At 35.7% G+C, this 17,401-nt stretch overlaps 1 protein-coding gene across 1 annotated transcript in view; it reads left to right on the top strand.

Moving 5' to 3' along the window:
* SEMA3E (semaphorin 3E) overlaps positions 1–17,401 on the top strand; it is a 125,691-nt gene that overhangs the window by 96,476 nt on the left and 11,814 nt on the right. Inside the window, exons 6-13 of the mRNA XM_041413378.1 lie at positions 3,303–3,422; positions 3,900–4,042; positions 5,786–5,900; positions 6,233–6,302; positions 7,652–7,796; positions 12,399–12,621; positions 15,328–15,419; positions 16,580–16,621. Coding sequence (XP_041269312.1) covers positions 3,303–3,422; positions 3,900–4,042; positions 5,786–5,900; positions 6,233–6,302; positions 7,652–7,796; positions 12,399–12,621; positions 15,328–15,419; positions 16,580–16,621 — 950 coding nt within the window. The remainder of the gene's footprint in view (positions 1–3,302; positions 3,423–3,899; positions 4,043–5,785; positions 5,901–6,232; positions 6,303–7,651; positions 7,797–12,398; positions 12,622–15,327; positions 15,420–16,579; positions 16,622–17,401) is intronic.

The following is a 17,401-nucleotide window of genomic DNA, read 5'->3' as shown; positions in this document are numbered from 1 at the left end:
CTTTTGGATTTTTATTCCCCCATCTGCTTTCAATAGCCAAAACTATTTTTGATACCAGATCTTGCACACTGATTAACTTAGAGCACACTAGCTGAGAAATTAGTTTATGTCCATGTATTCTTACCTGCAATATATCAGAAGCAAGTGGTGAGAAACCTAAAGTACATCTGAATAGGTTAATATCCAGGGAATCCATTCCAAAAGTATTTTCCGCTTTTACAGTTTTAAAAGTTAGGTATTTGTATCTTTTCTTCTAGTCTAGACAAAAACACATTTTTTCTCAAAACAAAAGACAAAATACCTGAATGAAAGACAGAAAATACAAATATACAGATATACTAGTTTACCAGTTAAACAATAGGGGTTTTTTTAAATTTTCTGTTTTCATACTGCCAAAGGTATCATTTTTCTAAAATGTGAATTAGTCTTCTGATTTCAGTCATCATGTGAGTAATAACTGACTGACAGTCAAAGAAATGTATGAAAGATGCAGTTTGTGTTCTACTCATTACATTCTAATGCTTTATTCATAAAGTAATTTTTCCATTTTACACTAAAAAGAACACTGATGAATAATATCTTGTGTTTGCATTTGTACCTTCCAATTTCATGCAGGTACAAAAAACATGCCACCTTTAAGGTGGTAGCAGCCTATTTATAGAAATCTTTTGTATGAGTAATTTAATTTAAATGCTTCAATCTGTTTTGGTTTAGGGATGTCACCTAGGAATTTTGAAGGGTTTAGAAGAAAAAGTTTGTATTTTAATGTATTAATATTTTGTCTTGAATAAAAGGCAAAATGAAGGTATTTTAAAATGGTCTCCATTGAAGTTTGCTATATTTGTTAGCTTGAATAGATGTTAGCTAAAAGATGAAAAAATGCTAGGTAAAAAGTATGAGTGTATCACTTGAGCTAAAATTGGTCTTTGAGGTCCATGGGAGTTTTCTGTTTGCTTAAATAAGGAAAGAATAAACTTTTTATTCTTTTTAGAACATGATTAACCAGGCTGTTAACCTGATTAACAAAACTTAAATTTTAGGATTTTAACATACAGCTAAGGTTAGACTGGAAAAGAGGAGGAGTCGTGAATGTCTCTGAAGTTACTCAGCTGATTTTCACTGGAAGGTGGAGGTTCATCAGTGTGATGTGCAGCAGTATGAAACCCTGCAACCAAAACAGCATTGAATTGGTATGCGTTAGTAGTTTTTCAAGGGAGGAGAAAAAAGTAGAAATCTTTTCAGAATTCTTCAAGCCTCAGTCTTAGGTTATCTCTAAATCTGGAATTGGTCAGCACCTGTAAAAACCTAGCAGTGTTCAAAATTTATAACTTACATGTATACAAAAGACTATTGAAAAGGACAAGAGAAGATCCTCTTAGTGTCAAAAGCACAAAATATCTTGGAATTATTATTCAACATTATGTTGAATGTTTTTGTGCTGAGATATTTGACAATCACATTTGTCAGTATTGTCCCATTTTTGGTCTTAGGTGAAGTGACATATTGGCTCACAAATGATACTTATATTTAGCTTAGTAACAGCTCAATGTGAAAATCAGACTTTATTTCTGTATCTGTAAAATATCTTTCATGGAACAATATCTCTCCAGGACTGGGACTTCCATTTTCTCCCCTCAGGATCTCACAGGTACAATCAGTCATAACTTCTTCAGTATACAATAGAATGCCATATCAGGAGGTTAGTTATTTATAACATTTTATACCTATGTCAAACAGAAGGAATATACTTCATATTCAAACTTGGGCACATCTGGACTCACAGATGTCAATCCTGATCATTGGCAATATGTGATGAATCATTTACCTTACACTGATGCATTTTCCAAGATTCATTATAGTTCTGAAAAGATAAAATGTCCAGTTTTGCACTACACATCACCTAAACTAAAATGAACACTAGCCAGTCTGACATATTTCCCAATGGAATCCCCAAAGGGGCATATATGACTAATATAACTCATTAATTAGGAATTGTTTAAAACAAGTAAAGTTATAAACACACTGGGAAATTCTACAGTTTAGGCAGCTCTGTGCTGTTTAAAAAATAAAGTTCTCTGTTAGTTTTGGGCAACCTTCATTTCTATGGATGCTATAATTTATACTTACATTTTGCTTCACTTGCCAATATTTTACAGTAAATCTCAACCATATATTTTCCAGGGCAATAACCATTCTGGATATGATGAAGCCTAAGGCAAAACTATGCTCAGCTCCAGCTCAGCAGAGGTGTTGGAGCCAGCCCCAGCTGCCAAAATATTAACTTTTCAGAATAATCATTCACAATTATGCCACCATTCAATTCATGTGTCTCTCTCAAAAGAAACAAGATTCGCACTTGGTGGGAGACTTGCAAACAAAATTCTTGCTTTCTGCTAAAATCCTTTATAAGTGACAGCAAACATTATTTGGGTGTATCAGTCATGTTTATTTTGATTAGGATGCAGGAAGCTGTGTCACTCCACTCAGATTAGCCTTCAACTGGAAATAATTTATTTTCCTTCCCTTGTGCAGTTTAATTCCTTTTGTGTTATTTTCTAGCATAAGGATGCCACCTAGTGACAACTGCTTGCTGAAGCTGCCTGCTTCTTAAATTTGGGCTAAAAAATTTGTAGTCCAACTCAACAAGGATATGAAATAAGTTATTGTTAATGCTTGGTAAGTTAAGGGGAATAGTGTCCATGCAAAACTGAAAGGTAGAAGTATGGATGGCATTTTCCCAAAGTAAAATATATCCAATATCACAAATTAAGATAGGTCAGAGATAGGATTGATTTTTGAACATATTAAATTGTACCTATATACATATTTATTTTTCAACAGTGTCTGTCATTCAGTGTATTATTTCTAAAATTTATGATGATTGTTAATTTGTGAGTACCATCTAAATCCTTTGAAAATAAGACCCAATTTCTGTTTTCATAAATTTTTCAAGAACAATTAATCACCAGTTGTGGAGGATGGATGAAATCTCAGGTTCTGTCCTTGTGCTGGTAAATATTTCAATACTGTGAAAACAACTTATTGCTGGACCAGGGAAAAATAGTCTCTTTCTTTTGTGTCCACTGAACACAGAATCCCCTCAGCCAGCAAGTGATTCCCAAACTGTAATTATTCCAGGTGAAGTGGAACAGTCCCAGTAGGATGCCTGGAAAACCTCTCAGCCTAATCATTAGCACATACAGTATTTATAATATGATTCCTATAACGTGCAATGAAATTAATATGTGGAGTATCACCAAATCGTTTCATTTTAGGTTTTTATTATGATGTCTGGTCTGCAGGTGGTGAACTTTTTACTGGTCTCTACAGTGACTACTGGGGAAGAGACGCTGCCGTGTTTCGCTCCACGAACCGCGTGGCCCATCTTCGCACTGAGCCAGACAATGAGCGCCTGCTGAAAGGTGTGGGGCGGAGAAGGAGCTGAAACCAGAGCTGTTTCAGATGGCTAGACCATTTCTGGTTTGCATGAGATCACAGATTACTATGCAAATATCAGTGTGGGGTTTTAGCCTAGTTCAAATTAAAATGTGTAAAACACAGAGAATGGGACTGGAAAACTGTCTTTAGCAAAAATACAAAGGAATATTAATTTGTCAGTGGAAGATATAAAAATAGTTGAAAATGTAAAAATATATTGACGTTTATCTATTCCACATGTTCTACAGATACCTACCAAAAAAACTTTTTTTTTTTTTACTATTTCTTGTAACTATTTTACTATTTACTATCACCCAATTGCCCTTAAAAAGCTTTCTGACTGACAGAGCCCTTATATCTAATTTTATTTTTTACATTGCTATAGGCTGATTTTAAGGTTTGAAAAAATAAGGCAGTATTTTAATTACTTGAATCAACTCCTTTTTGTTTTTTTTTTAAAGAACCAAAATTCGTTGGCTCATACATGATTCCTGACAATGAAGACCACGATGATAACAAAGTATATTTCTTCTTTACTGAGAAAGCTTTGGAAGCTGAGACAAGCACTCATGCCATATATACCAGAGTGGGACGTGTATGTGCGGTAAGAACCTTTCTCTGATTGTGCAGATAAGAAACTAGAACAAATGATGAATTGTCCAGCAAATTATCACAAACAGACTTAAGTTTTACCAGGGGCATAAAGATCATGAGGAACGATTTTGCTTCCCTGTACTGCTCTGTTCTATACTCCATTTCCCAGTGGGGCCATCCTCCTGATGTGTTGATCTCATCTCTTTTTGGCTCCCTGGCCCCACACACAGCTGTAAGATCTCGGGCAGTTGCTGGAGAGGAGCACTGTTAACATTAGATCTCCCAGCTGCCCATATTGGTGCTCTCTAAACACTGAGGAATTTTGGGTGCTTTCCTCTTCTAATAACCAGCTAGTGTAAGGTTGATGAGAGGAGCTCTCCCATTTTCCCACTGGGGCTACATCAGTTTGATTTAAGGAAAGAAAGAGAAGGTTATTTCTTAACACCTCATTTTGCTTAAAAAGAAAGTTTGTATTCCCGCTCCTAACTGCAGGGAATATAGTTTAGGGGATAGTTCAGAGGCTATTGGGCAAAGAACAAGATACAATTTAATTATTTTCTATCACCTCAATAAGTGGTATTTGTCATGTATGCTCACCAGCATACCGCCCCTTAAACTTTCTTAGGTACTCCTGTATAATTTAAAACCATCTGATGTATGTGAAATACCAAATTGCAGACTCAGACATTAATGTTCACAAAGACACTTGGATTTCTGAATTTCAACCTGCATCAAGATCCAAGCTGGAATTCTTTGGCTTCTGTTCTGAATATATGCCTGGATAGATTATTTTAACAGTTCCCCCTACTCTGCAATATATCCACCAGGAAGTCTTATCTCTAGCTATGGGTTAAACGAAAATCCCACTGACCTTTCTCTTCCACTTCTCCAAAATTTATCTGGCCATTAACTTCACAGCTGTATGTCATAATTCAGATTTGATTTAGTGAATACAAAAAATACCTGGCTGGTGATTCAAGAACTGGCTTTTTTCCTGCAGCTTTACATCTTCATATGAGCTGTAACAGGTTTTGTAACACAGAGGCACCTATTCTGCATATATCTACTTTTCTAAGGAAAACAGATCTCTGTTTGTAAGCGGAGTTTTACAAGCCTATTGCAGAGCCTTCAACAACCAGTTACACAGATCTTGAATTTAAGACCACAGATTGAGGACGCATCCTAAAGCAAGTAGTACTAAATGTTCTCTTTTCTTGAAAGTCCCAACAGTTGCAAGAGCAAGGAAAAGGTGACACAGCCATAGCAAGGCAGGTGTTATTTAAAGTTGTTGAAATTGTTAGAAAACCATGTAAATAATGGCCTCAGACTTGCCTCAGCTGCACCAGGTCTATAGATATATTCAGGGCTTCCGTTTCCAGATACATTGAACTAACCCCACACTGAGGTCTTAAAGCAAAGCTAAACTTCAGTAATGTGCTCAGTATATCTAGTTTTCAAAAATGAGCAATAAAAAAAAGTTTTGCAACAGCTGTATAGCTAAAACTATCCAGGGATGTGGTGCAGAATTAAAAAATTCTTATGAAACCACAGATCTTAATGAGACCTGGACTTGATCAGTGCAATCCTACTTGAAAACTGACTCCAGAAAAATAATTCTAGTAATAAACATGTGGTTTGAAAATGGATGCTTTTGACATTAGAAGTTATAATGAGCAGCTAATTCATCAGAGATGTTTGTGCTTCTAGACTTACTCATTCATATTACCACTGGCATTTGTTTCTCTCTACACAGAATGACATGGGAGGCCAGCGAATGCTCGTCAATAAATGGAGCACTTTCCTCAAAACCAGACTAGTTTGTTCTGTGCCTGGGAGAAATGGAATTGATACACATTTTGATGAATTAGGTAAATATCCTAGCCAGCAAACAACTAGAAACCATGGAAAAAATAATACACCTTAATGATAAAACTTCTTACTGTCAAATATTGCACTTGTATTCACTATCAGGGAATGGTGGTTAGTGTTGTTTCCAATGTAAATGAAGTTCTGCACATATGGAGTTCACCATCACCAATTACTCCTTTATGTACTGCATTGTTTTGAAAAGATTAAAATCTGCATAAAATTAAATGGAATAAATAAAAATATGATTCTGCTTTTAAGAATTGATTCATTTTATTTTGGTAGGCTGAGAAAAGTAGATTTTTAACAATAACATTGCATTTAAATTTTACAGAGGATGTGTTTTTGCTGCAAACTCGTGATAACAAAAATCCAGTGATATTTGGCCTCTTCAACACGACAAGGTAAACAACTAGCAGAAATAATAACAGCCATAGAGGAATGTTTGAACAGTCTGTTAAAGGGATAGAAGCTGGATGATACACATCCCTTAGCAACTATATAGTAAACAGTTTAATCTCAGTTCTATTCACAGTGGGTTTCCTTGTTAATGTAAAAACTTCTCTATAACACTCAAGGGCTTGAAGTCTCATTCTGTGATTCAGTATATCTGGATCACAAATTAATTGTTTCTCAGCTTGACATCTTCCGGTGTCAAAGTATAGGCACATCTGCATGTTCATAAGAACAGCATCTCAGAGCCACCTGTCTTCTTTTAAGAGCTCCACTGTAATTCAAGGTTAAGTAGATAGCAGCTTAAGTTCCTACTAATTTGTTAGTGAAGCCTACAGCAACAGCTGCAATGTTACTGGCGGCCTCCTTTTCCCTTTCCACTGCAGCCTAGCTCAGGTGCAAGCATGCAGTACTCTCAGCTTGGAAATCTGACTGTTTAGGATGTAACTGGTAGAAAAGAGTGCCTATGCTTTTGCCACTTTCTCCTGATTTTATTTTTTTTAGTAACAGAAGACAGATCTGCTCCTCTAGGGTTGCAAACACCTGGCATTTCCTCATGATTTTTGATGCCAGTAGAGAAAGTTGTGCACCAAATTGAAATTTTCTGGATCATCTTTTGCAGTCTTCAGAAATCATTTCTTTGTAGAGAGCACTCATGCTTCTTTAAAAAAACAAACAAAAAAAACCTGAAAAAACTAAAAACAGTTGTTCTTCTGGAACAAAATAAAATAAAATTTAAAAATAAAATAGAAACTTTTATCTGGATTGTTCAGCATAAAGTGATCTGATCTAACTAATAATACCAACCAACATTCCCACTCAATACAAAAAGGACTCATTTTAGGACTGTTTGTTTTAGTCAGCATTGGTTGGTTCCCATCTTTCCAAGCAAAAAATAGTAGGAAAAATGTTAAAATCTTAAACTGTTTAAGTCCCTAATCAAAGACATACAGACCTAAGTTCACTCTGTTTTGCTTGCTCTGTTTCTAAACAAGTAATTTAGAGTTTGTGTACACTAGCATCAAATTTTGGCATAACAACACAGAGCTTCCTTGGAGAAACTGTTATGAATGCAAATAAATTAAAGACTTTTGAAGAACATTGTATGCAGTATTTAGAAGACAAGCACATAGCGAGGAATAAGTGTTTCCTCCCTGAATGCTGTTGAAATGTGACTTGCTTTTAATTACATAATAATGTAATTTAAAATTACATGAAAAATGTAATTTTAATTACATAACATTATCTGGACAGGATGTGGCATATTGCTTTGATAATGTCTTTAAATTTTACTTTGTAGCAACATATTCAGAGGATATGCTATATGTGTTTACCACATGGCAAGTGTCCGAGCAGCTTTCAATGGACCATATGCTCATAAAGAAGGACCTGAATACCACTGGGCTCTCTATGAAAGAAAAGTACCTTATCCTAGACCTGGTTCAGTAAGTACAGTCTATTTTTCACTGCTTTGCTGTGTAAATGATTTTGGAAAGAAAAAGTAGACTGCTGCTAATGTACAAATCTTCCTGACTTCACAGTCCAGGATATTCTTTGAATATCTGCATACTCCAGCTATTCTGGAAAAGTGTGGAATGGCTCAGAATTAGGTTTAATCAAGTACTAGAACCATACATTTTCCAAAGGAAAATAGTGGGATTAACTATATATGATTTTTCATAATTCTGTTGGGACATGATTTTATCAACATTGTGTAAAGGTCCTAAGGTCCCAAAATTAGGACTCCAGGCAAACGGGATAGAAAGAGGCAGATCTGATGCATTCAGTTTCATTCAGAAACATTAAGTGCATTACCTATGAAGGAATCTCTCTTTCTTTCTTTAGCATGTTGAAACTGGGACATTTAGCAAGAGTTAAAGTAAGGAAAAAAAACCCCAACAACAAACCCCCCCACAAAAGAATCCACTATTTCAATAGTTTCAATATTTCAGTTGTTTTCAGGATGGTCTCTTTCCTTTTTTCCACCTCATTTTCCAAAAGGATCAAATTTAAATACTTCTGTAATTTAGATCAATGAGCAGGTAAGAAGTTAGACATATATTAATAAAACAAACTAATCAGGATAAATGCATTTGTAGATAAGGAGCAAGTTCTCCATTATTGAAAGTCCTTTGCTCAAGATTGGTTCTTTCTGGAAGCAATGGTCTGACAACCTCACAGTTCCTTGATTTCCTTTCAGACATCACAGAGTGAGATTTTTCTACCCTTCAGTCAGGTTCCTGAGCTTATCTACATTCATGCTCTGTATCATTTACAAAGAATATAAAAATATTAAAAGAACACTGTAAAAAACAAACTCATAAAAATTACTCATACTTTTTGTTAATTTTCACACAAGTTTCTTTATAAACTTTTTTTTTTTTTCCTCAATGGCGATTAACTGAAGGAAAGAAACAAAATGTGTTTTGAACATGCAATTAAATGGGAATTACTGTAGCAAGAATTCAGCAGCTATAGAGGTGCTGTCATGTATGGAGCTGTTCCTGTCTGGTACTTAGATTTCTGGAGAAAATCACAAACTCATGACTTAAGAGACAAACAATTAACTTCTACAAGTTAACTTCTGCCATGTTGTTTTCACAAGGGCATCACAAGTAATCTTCACCTCAAGCCCTTTTCCTGTTTCAGTGTCTTTTTAGTGTTTTGGCTGTTTCTGTGCCAGGTGCTCACATCCCCTCTGGAGGGGTGAGGAGGGCACCCATCTGCAAAGGTGCCCTTTGCATGGCAGGGCCTGTCACCATCTCACAGGGCAGGCACAGCCTCCAGGAGGAGGCAGGCAATGCCAGCCTAACTCAGGGAAGCAGAACATCCAGGATTTCTTTTTTACCCTGTACCTTTTAGGATTACAGCTACCTACCTATCCATGGCAATTGTGTTGCGCTGCAAAGCTGCTTTTGTTTACAGTCATGAAGGTCTACCCCTTGCCATGTCAGCATTGGACAGATTTCTAACTCTGAGCAAAGACATTTCTAACAGCTGTTAAATTCCCCCCCAGTTTTCACACTTTGCTTCCTAATCTTCTCTTAGGCTTGGGGCTCACTCTTGAACTTAAAGATGTAATGAACAGTTGCTGGACATTCCCTTCAGTGCTGTTTTCCCTTTGCTAACTGAAGCTATATTCCCTTTTATACTAAAAGCAATCATTTCCATAAGTAAGCATTGCATACAATTAATTTATCACTGAATCTCTTGAAAGAGAGGTGGAAAGGCATATTAGCTTGTCTACTCCATTCCGGTGACACCTTTCTCCATGCTGTATGATTTCAAATACATGACATTTCTCATTTTAAATTGATAATTTAAAATTAAAGTTTTTCTCTACTTCTCTTGAGGTTACAGACATAAGTCAAAATTTAGATGCAGATACTGCAAAAAAGAGATTATCTAGGATTTAAACATTATGAATATTATTTGACCATCTTAGCCAATGAGCTACCACTGTAGCAGTGCTGGCATCAATACTAAATATTCTTTTTTGTTTGTTTGACATCAATTGAAGTCATTAGTATTGAGTCAGGATAGAAAAACAGCTAAAAAATTATCACTTTTTAGGAGAAATGGCTGAATTAATAGGAATGATTGGTTTCCTATTTGATATTTTGTATAGCAGATGTATGGGTTTTGCAGTTTTACCAAATAATGAGACTGTATTGTGCATGGATTGTGGAATAGCTGTATATTTTGCAAAGATTATACAATCCAAGTTTTTTAAGTGGTATTCATTTTTTTGCGGGCAGTAGAACACCTCACATATGTTATTTGGACTAGCATTAAACACAGGCATGAATTCAATGTTAATGACTGCAGTTATTACATTGATATATCCTAGCACTGAAGATTAAATGGTGTCTTTTTGGCAAGAAGGAGAGAACACAGAGCCAGCACTTCAGCAAGGTTGACAATGATTTATAGGAAGGCTGCCCTAAGTTCCACTTGCTTCCAATGCTTCTCTTCCTTGGCTGTGTTTGGGTCAGATTAGAGTATCACCACCCCAAAAAGGCAAGGCATAGGAACAGAAAAAGGAACAGAAGACTGCAAGTAATTTCCCAATATCAGGGAAAAAATTAGCTGAGGAAGCAGGTCTCTCCTGAGTGCTAATAGATTTAATTGTGGATTTCTTTATATGTTGCAGAGCACATCAGAGGCTGAAGTAGATGGCTCTGCCAGGTAACAGAGCATTAATTGCTTCATTTTTGGCTACTCATTTATAGCACAGTTTAGAGGTCTTTTCAATGTTTATCCAGTAGCATGAAGAGAAATTGTGTAGCAGGCTGTAGCCAAGTGTTAGGCTCCACACTCCAATGTGCAGCATGTTGGTAAACTAAATCCCACTGCCTTTCCTATTACAGAAGTGATGGTGACAAGAGGCAAAAAATAACCTGCTAATGGGTGTCTCTGAGAGTCAGCACTCATTGATCTTAGGTATTGAATGAGTATTGAGGTATTGAAAGAAGAAGTCTATGGGGAATGAGAGTAGAGCTTAAAGCTAAATAAACAGAAAGCCGCTCTTAAGAATCACACAGATTCTGACAGACTCCACAATCCTCTGCCATGGTCTCTCCTGTTTTTTTTTAGTTCATTTAGGCTGTGTTGCTTCTGGAAATGACATCAGCTATATCAAGTGAGGTTGATAGACTTTAGAGACAGCTGCATCTACTGTTTCCTTTCTAGACTACTTGATTTTATTTAATTAAAATGAAAAAGCCTGTGAATGATTATTTGTATTAAATCTCTCCAGGACTAGAACTTTGCAAAGGGAACCTGGCAATGCCTATTCACTTGATACGCTGTGCAGTGCATGGGAAGCACAGGCTCAGCCTGTCTTCGTGCTCCAGCTCTGTCTCTTTATTGCAAACAGCTGGTAAAATTCCATCACTAGGTTGATTAGACAATTACTTCTAAAGCAACAGTGAACAAATACATTCCTGTAGCTAAACCCAAAAAGTGGAAACAAACATTGCCCTGCTTGACAAGTGCAGGAGTTTGTTATTGTCGATTACAGCTGACCACAAGTTTAAAATTACTGTTTCCAGTAAACTTAAGGAGTATTGTATTTCATTTTATTGATTGAAAAATCCAATTTAAATAGAGAAAGTCTGCTACTGTGGCTTTACTTGAAATGCTTCTTAAAACCACACCGTCTTATGAATATTTAGAGAAAGTAAATGGTTACTGAGATATTCCCAGCTTGATCATAAATGGTTCCAATTAGACATCATGAAGCAAATTGGAAATGTAGGATCTATGTTCAGCTGGGAAACACTATCTCCTTCACAAAGCATCCTAAAATTAACTTTTCTCTTTAATGCAGTAAATTATCTCTAATTGCACATTTAACTGAAGGAGTAAGCCTCTTTTAATCAGTCATTGACATAACGTTTATTTGCTTTACAAACTGGTAGATTGATCAGTGCAAACATTGGTATTTGAAGCTAAACTGTGATATATAATGCTGTCATCTAGAGTCAGGAATCAGAATCAAACATAATACTGTTAAAATGCCTGAAATCAAGAATTACTGTTGGCATAATTTTTAAGTTTCGTTTAGTTTCTTATGGTAATACATTTTGCAATCAAAAAATAACAAGACTAGAGCTTGATTTCAAGCATTACTGTTCTGCTGACTTTGCGTGTCTCATTCTCTACTGGGACAGAAAAGCCCTTTCTTCTTACTCTGTCCATGGCCATTTTGATTGCGTCTTCAATATGAGTTTGGGGAAGAAATAAGCACTATGGCTTTTGTCAAAATCTAAAGGTGTTACCCTTTATTGTGTCTTAGTATGCCAAAGGGGGACAAACTCCTGCTTCCTAAACATGGCAATGCCAAGGCAATGTTCAGCATTTCCTTTCTTCTCATAATTAATAATCCACACACACATAAAGCACAGGGTTCACTGTCCTAATTCCCGCCGTGGTTTTCTGTGCTCGGTTTTCTCTAGATTAATCTTTATCCCTGAAAACAAGACTCTTTTCTGACAATTTCTTGGGCAAGCCTTCAGGATAATCTGTGTTCTGTGTTTTTGCAGTGTGCCAGCAAGGTGAACGGCGGGCTGTATACCACCACTAAAGATTATCCTGATGAAGCTGTCCATTTTGCCAGGAGTCATCCACTGATGTATCAGCCCATCAGGCCTGTTCATAAGAGACCAATACTAGTTAAAACAGACGGAAAGTACAATCTTAAACAAATAGCAGTGGACAGAGTGGAAGCTGAAGATGGGCAATATGATGTTTTGTTCATTGGCACAGGTAAATTAAGAAAACAAGAAAGAATTTTTACATTTACAATTTAACAAGTCTTTGTTTCTTTCTCTTTTTTTCTTTGTTTTGTTTTGTTGTTTGTTTGTTTGTTTTTTCCAGGATGAAGCAAATCTATACAGCATTTATTTTTATCAACCTTTCTTTTCATGCCTTCACCTTACAGAGGATGTTAGTCATTCCAGACATGTGCTTCACTGTGATGCTAACATATAGGAAAGTAATGGTAGGGAACTATTTAAAAACTAGCAAGACAAAAAGTAATGGTAGGGAACCATTTAAAAACTAGCAAGAGAAAATGAAAATTCCATTTTCATTTATTTTCTCTTCAAAAAAGAATATTAAAAAAAAATGCAGAACAACCAGCCTTATTTTTTAAACTTCAGAACACTGTCATATCTCTAAGCTGAGACTTGGAGACCTGAGAGAAGCAAAGGTGATATGATTTCCAAAAATATCCATTCAAGTTATTGGTTTTATTCCACAGTTTCTTTTCCCGAGTTCTGGAGACAACAAGTCTAACTGATACCATTAAAAAAACCTTCCAGCTTCCAGATTTGGGTTTCAACATAGCTCAAGGAAGGAAGGAAGGAGGAAATGCCCGATTTTAAAAATCCCAAAACTGTTAGAAGTTTCCTGCCAAGTTTTCTTGTCTTTCTTCTGTGCCATTTCACTAAAACATGGAAAGCTTGTTTAACAAGAATTTTTAAGCATCTTCCTAATAAACACAATAAAGGCAAAATATAACATATACCTTCACTAAGTCCAAGAAAGCAGAGAAAAAATCAATACCCTAATGGTCTTTGAAAAATCAAAAAACTTAAGAAAACAAGAGGAAAGGCTGTAACTACACAAGACTTAAGTCACATCTAATCTGTCTAGAAAAAAAACAAGGATTCTTATATTCACATTTAATCAATTTAACTTCAGGAGTGGTATCACAAATCATTTTGACCATTTTGTCTAGGAAAGCAGTTCCAGTGAATTATTTTTTACTAATGAAATTCCTCTGGCAAATACATTTCAGTGTTGAGACTATTAAAAAAAAAATCATGTTAATAGAATAGCAAAGCTCTCTTTATGTCAGTTCTGTTTTCTATGGTTTTAAACAGCCTTGGTATGGTCTTGGTAATGGACTTAACAATGGTCTGTAAAACATTGTATCATGTGTCACTTATTTCTGTACAGCAGATTTTACAGTGGGCCCTACATCCTTTATATTTTCTCCTTGCATTTTTAATTGTGACTGCATCAAATATTCTTGTACACAAGTCTTTTGTTCAGCAAAGTTGAATCCAAAGTGGATTAAATGTGTTCTTTAGAGCTGTGCTGGATTGGCCCCCAACAGCTGCCTAGTGTTCTCAGGCTGTCTGATCTCAGGTGGCATGAAATTCCAGCAAAAGAATTTGGGTTTTAGAAACTCTGAAATGAAACCTGCAGTCACTACTCCAGCAAAGCTCCCATCAGAAAACTGATTGCTTATTTGGGCAATATAATATTAGAAAGAGTTGATATATATATTTTTTTAATCCCAGTCCAACACCTGCTGTGTAACATAAGTAAGCAGCATCGTACAGCTGAGCAAGTTTCTTTAGGGTAGCAGTGCAGTTCAGAAAGGTTCATCAAAGGCGAAGTCTGAACATCAGAGCTTTCACATGTCTGTCAGCAGGATTTGAAGAGGAACTTATGAAAATCACAGCTCAGAATACAAATTCTTTTCACTGTTCTACTACAAAATGGTCACCTTTGATTACATAGTCTCTTTGAAAAATGGTGTATGACCCTAGTTTAATTTGTTTCACTTTTGTTTCACCCTTTGATCTTTTGCTGAACGATTTCCCCAGTGCTCCCCTGCTTAATATGTCTCCTGTAAATGAAAGATGACTGAAAATAACAGAAGAAAAGAAGTGATATTTGCCATTGTTGATGACAGATTTTCAGATTAAGGAGAGCAAGGCTATTCTATAAATAGCCAGCAAGGCAAAACCAAAGTGGTGGAAGACCAGATGTTATTTGTGTGTTTTACTTTCCTGCAAGAGCTGCAGAGACTGAGAGGCTGATAAATCTAAGTCCAATGTGCCTTAGTCTTTTTGAATGTGCATCCTATATTTTGGTTCATCTCCCTTCAACTACACCTTCAGCTCAACAGCAGCTTGGTGCTTCATTAGAGAAGGGTAAGAATTGTGCACAAAGAGCCCTTGAAGGCTTTTATACTTTTGCCTGGGGGAATGGAGCTGCTGTCAGCAATTAAGGATGTTAGTAGTTTGCTATCTAGTGTAAACATTCAGATCCTATAATTAAAGCTACTTTACACTTGCTTGCCTCAATGCACTAGGCTTCCACCTACTCCCATTTCTTTTTCTCAAATATGGTTGCCCTCTGTGATCCTTTTGCTATTCACAATGTGTTATGACCCAATATTTGAAAAATACAATTAATTATGTATCTTTCAAGTGTCTAAATTGACTCTTATTTGCCAGGGACAAATTGTCATATATTTCATTTTCTAAGAGTAAGAATCCTCACTAATGACAGCACAATGTAACTACCTTTTCGTATGTATAAATTTCAATCCATTAACAATTTGAAGTCATTTCAGGTATTTGAAGGTGTCCTAGAGTATATAAATGCTATATAAATGTTTCAACCAATCATAACCTTTACTTTTGTTTTGTTTTCTTTTAAATTTGTGTCCAGATAATGGTATTGTGCTGAAAGTCATAACAATTTACAATCAAGAGACAGAATCAATGGAAGAAGTGATTCTTGAAGAGCTACAAGTATTCAAGGTGAACTGTGTTGTATACGAAGTCTTGAATTTTTGTCAGAATTAAAATGTCAAAAAAATCTGAGGATAGTCAAATATATAATACTTGTGTGCAAGAAATTTTCTCATTATCTAGAAATTTTATGACAGGAAACCTTCATTTTCAAATGAAGTTTTTCTAATGTCCCAAGTACTAAAGCATGCTGAAGAAAATCACGAATAGTGCCTTTCTATTTATGTGCTTGGACATTGGAGTGCAACTTTTAATTAGAAACTTACTGCATTTTGTTTAATTTTCCCTCGTATCCAATTAAGTAATTAAAAAAGTATAACTGCACACATAAAAATGTGCCTGCTACAGTCTTGGAGACCTAAATGAGATCCAGATAGAAAAAAGTCCACTCAGAAAAAGTGAATCAGCTAACCTCTCTCTACAGTGGGCAAACATGGCTCTTAGTGAGGCAGAACTCCATTCTCCTAAGGAACAACCTACGACTAAAGCTCAGTTCTTGGCATGTGACAAAGCTAACATAATCAAATTCCCTTAGTGAGTATTCTCATCATGTCACATTAGCCAAATAAAGCTATATTTACATTAGCCTGCTGCAAGCTATAGGGAGAATCTAATATAAAAAGTTAGACATTTAAATCTGGTACCTGAATTTAGGCAGTGTAACTATTCATTTGTTGCCTGCAGGGAAAATCGCAGAATTTGCTCTTCTTGATAAAGCTAGTTTTCAATAGAAATGTAAGGGGCTATGTATTGCTCCAAGAAATCTGAGCAGAGGGCAGAGAGGACAATGGTAAAAGAAGAAATTCCTGCTATTTTCATCTTATCTTCAATGAATGTTTTGTTATAAGGAACACTCCACTTATCACTCTCAAGCAGGACAAAAGACATTCTGTGGTGACAAGAGCTAATGTCATGTTTGACAGGGAAATTGTAGTGTTTCTGTAGCTCTGATAATCCTGAATTAAGTGTTGGCTGCTTGTTTCCAAATAAACTGTTTTAAAGCAGTATTTCTGAAAGTCACAATTTCCTCACATCTTTCTTAAAGAAAGTCAAAGTATCTAGCATAGCTGAATGTCATAAGTAAATACCAATACTATTTTACCTGAATTATTTTCATAGCAAAGAGATATAATTTTTCCTAAGCAAACAAATATTTCCTAATTTTTTAGATGCCAGTTCCTATTATTTCTATGGAAATCTCTTCAAAAAGGGTAAGTCATTTATGATTTTGAAATATGATGGCTGTGACTCAAACATAATGAAGCTGTAAACTGCATAGAGCTATATGCATGGATAGATAGATAGATGTACATTGTCTATAGTGAGATCTGGTTGGATACATGTAATTTTTCTGTAATATAAACTTATGGTTATATGCTCTGTTCCTTTATAATGTATTTATGTTTTTCAATTCAAGTGGTAAATATCCTTAGTTCACAATACCATACATATCAATGCAAGTAAAAACCAATCTGTTTCATAAGTTACTGTGGTACTAATCACAGTAGGGATTAGCTTGGTGGATATGGCAATTCACAGAAAAGTTCTTTGTTGATAAATGCAGACAGACTTCAGCCCCATGGGGATATCAGCAAAAAGAGCCTTGCTGGCTCTCCCACATACTCAGTTGCCCTGTAGGGTTGTTTGGATTTGAGTTATTTCTGAGTTTCTGAAAATTTCTGCTGATGTAAACACCCAGTTCATTATTTTTGTGGGCAGATTCTCTTCCATATCATATCATATCATATCATATCATATCATATCATATCATATCATATCATATCAATCATATCATATCATCATTTCATCTCAGCATAGAGCCATTATAAACATCCAAGGATAGTTATAACTTAATGTTAAACACGTCCGCAGTGATGTTAGACAGCGGGTGCAATCTAGGTGCCATATCATATCATATCATATCAATCATATCATGTCATCATTTCATCTCAGCATAGAGCCATTATAAACATCCAAGGATAGTTATAACT

The sequence above is a fragment of the Onychostruthus taczanowskii genome, unplaced genomic scaffold (assembly GCF_017590055.1).
Source record: "Onychostruthus taczanowskii isolate IOZ18803 unplaced genomic scaffold, ASM1759005v1 scaffold41, whole genome shotgun sequence".
NCBI lineage: Eukaryota > Metazoa > Chordata > Aves > Passeriformes > Passeridae > Onychostruthus > Onychostruthus taczanowskii.
This window is presented reverse-complemented; position numbering and strand designations above follow the sequence as displayed.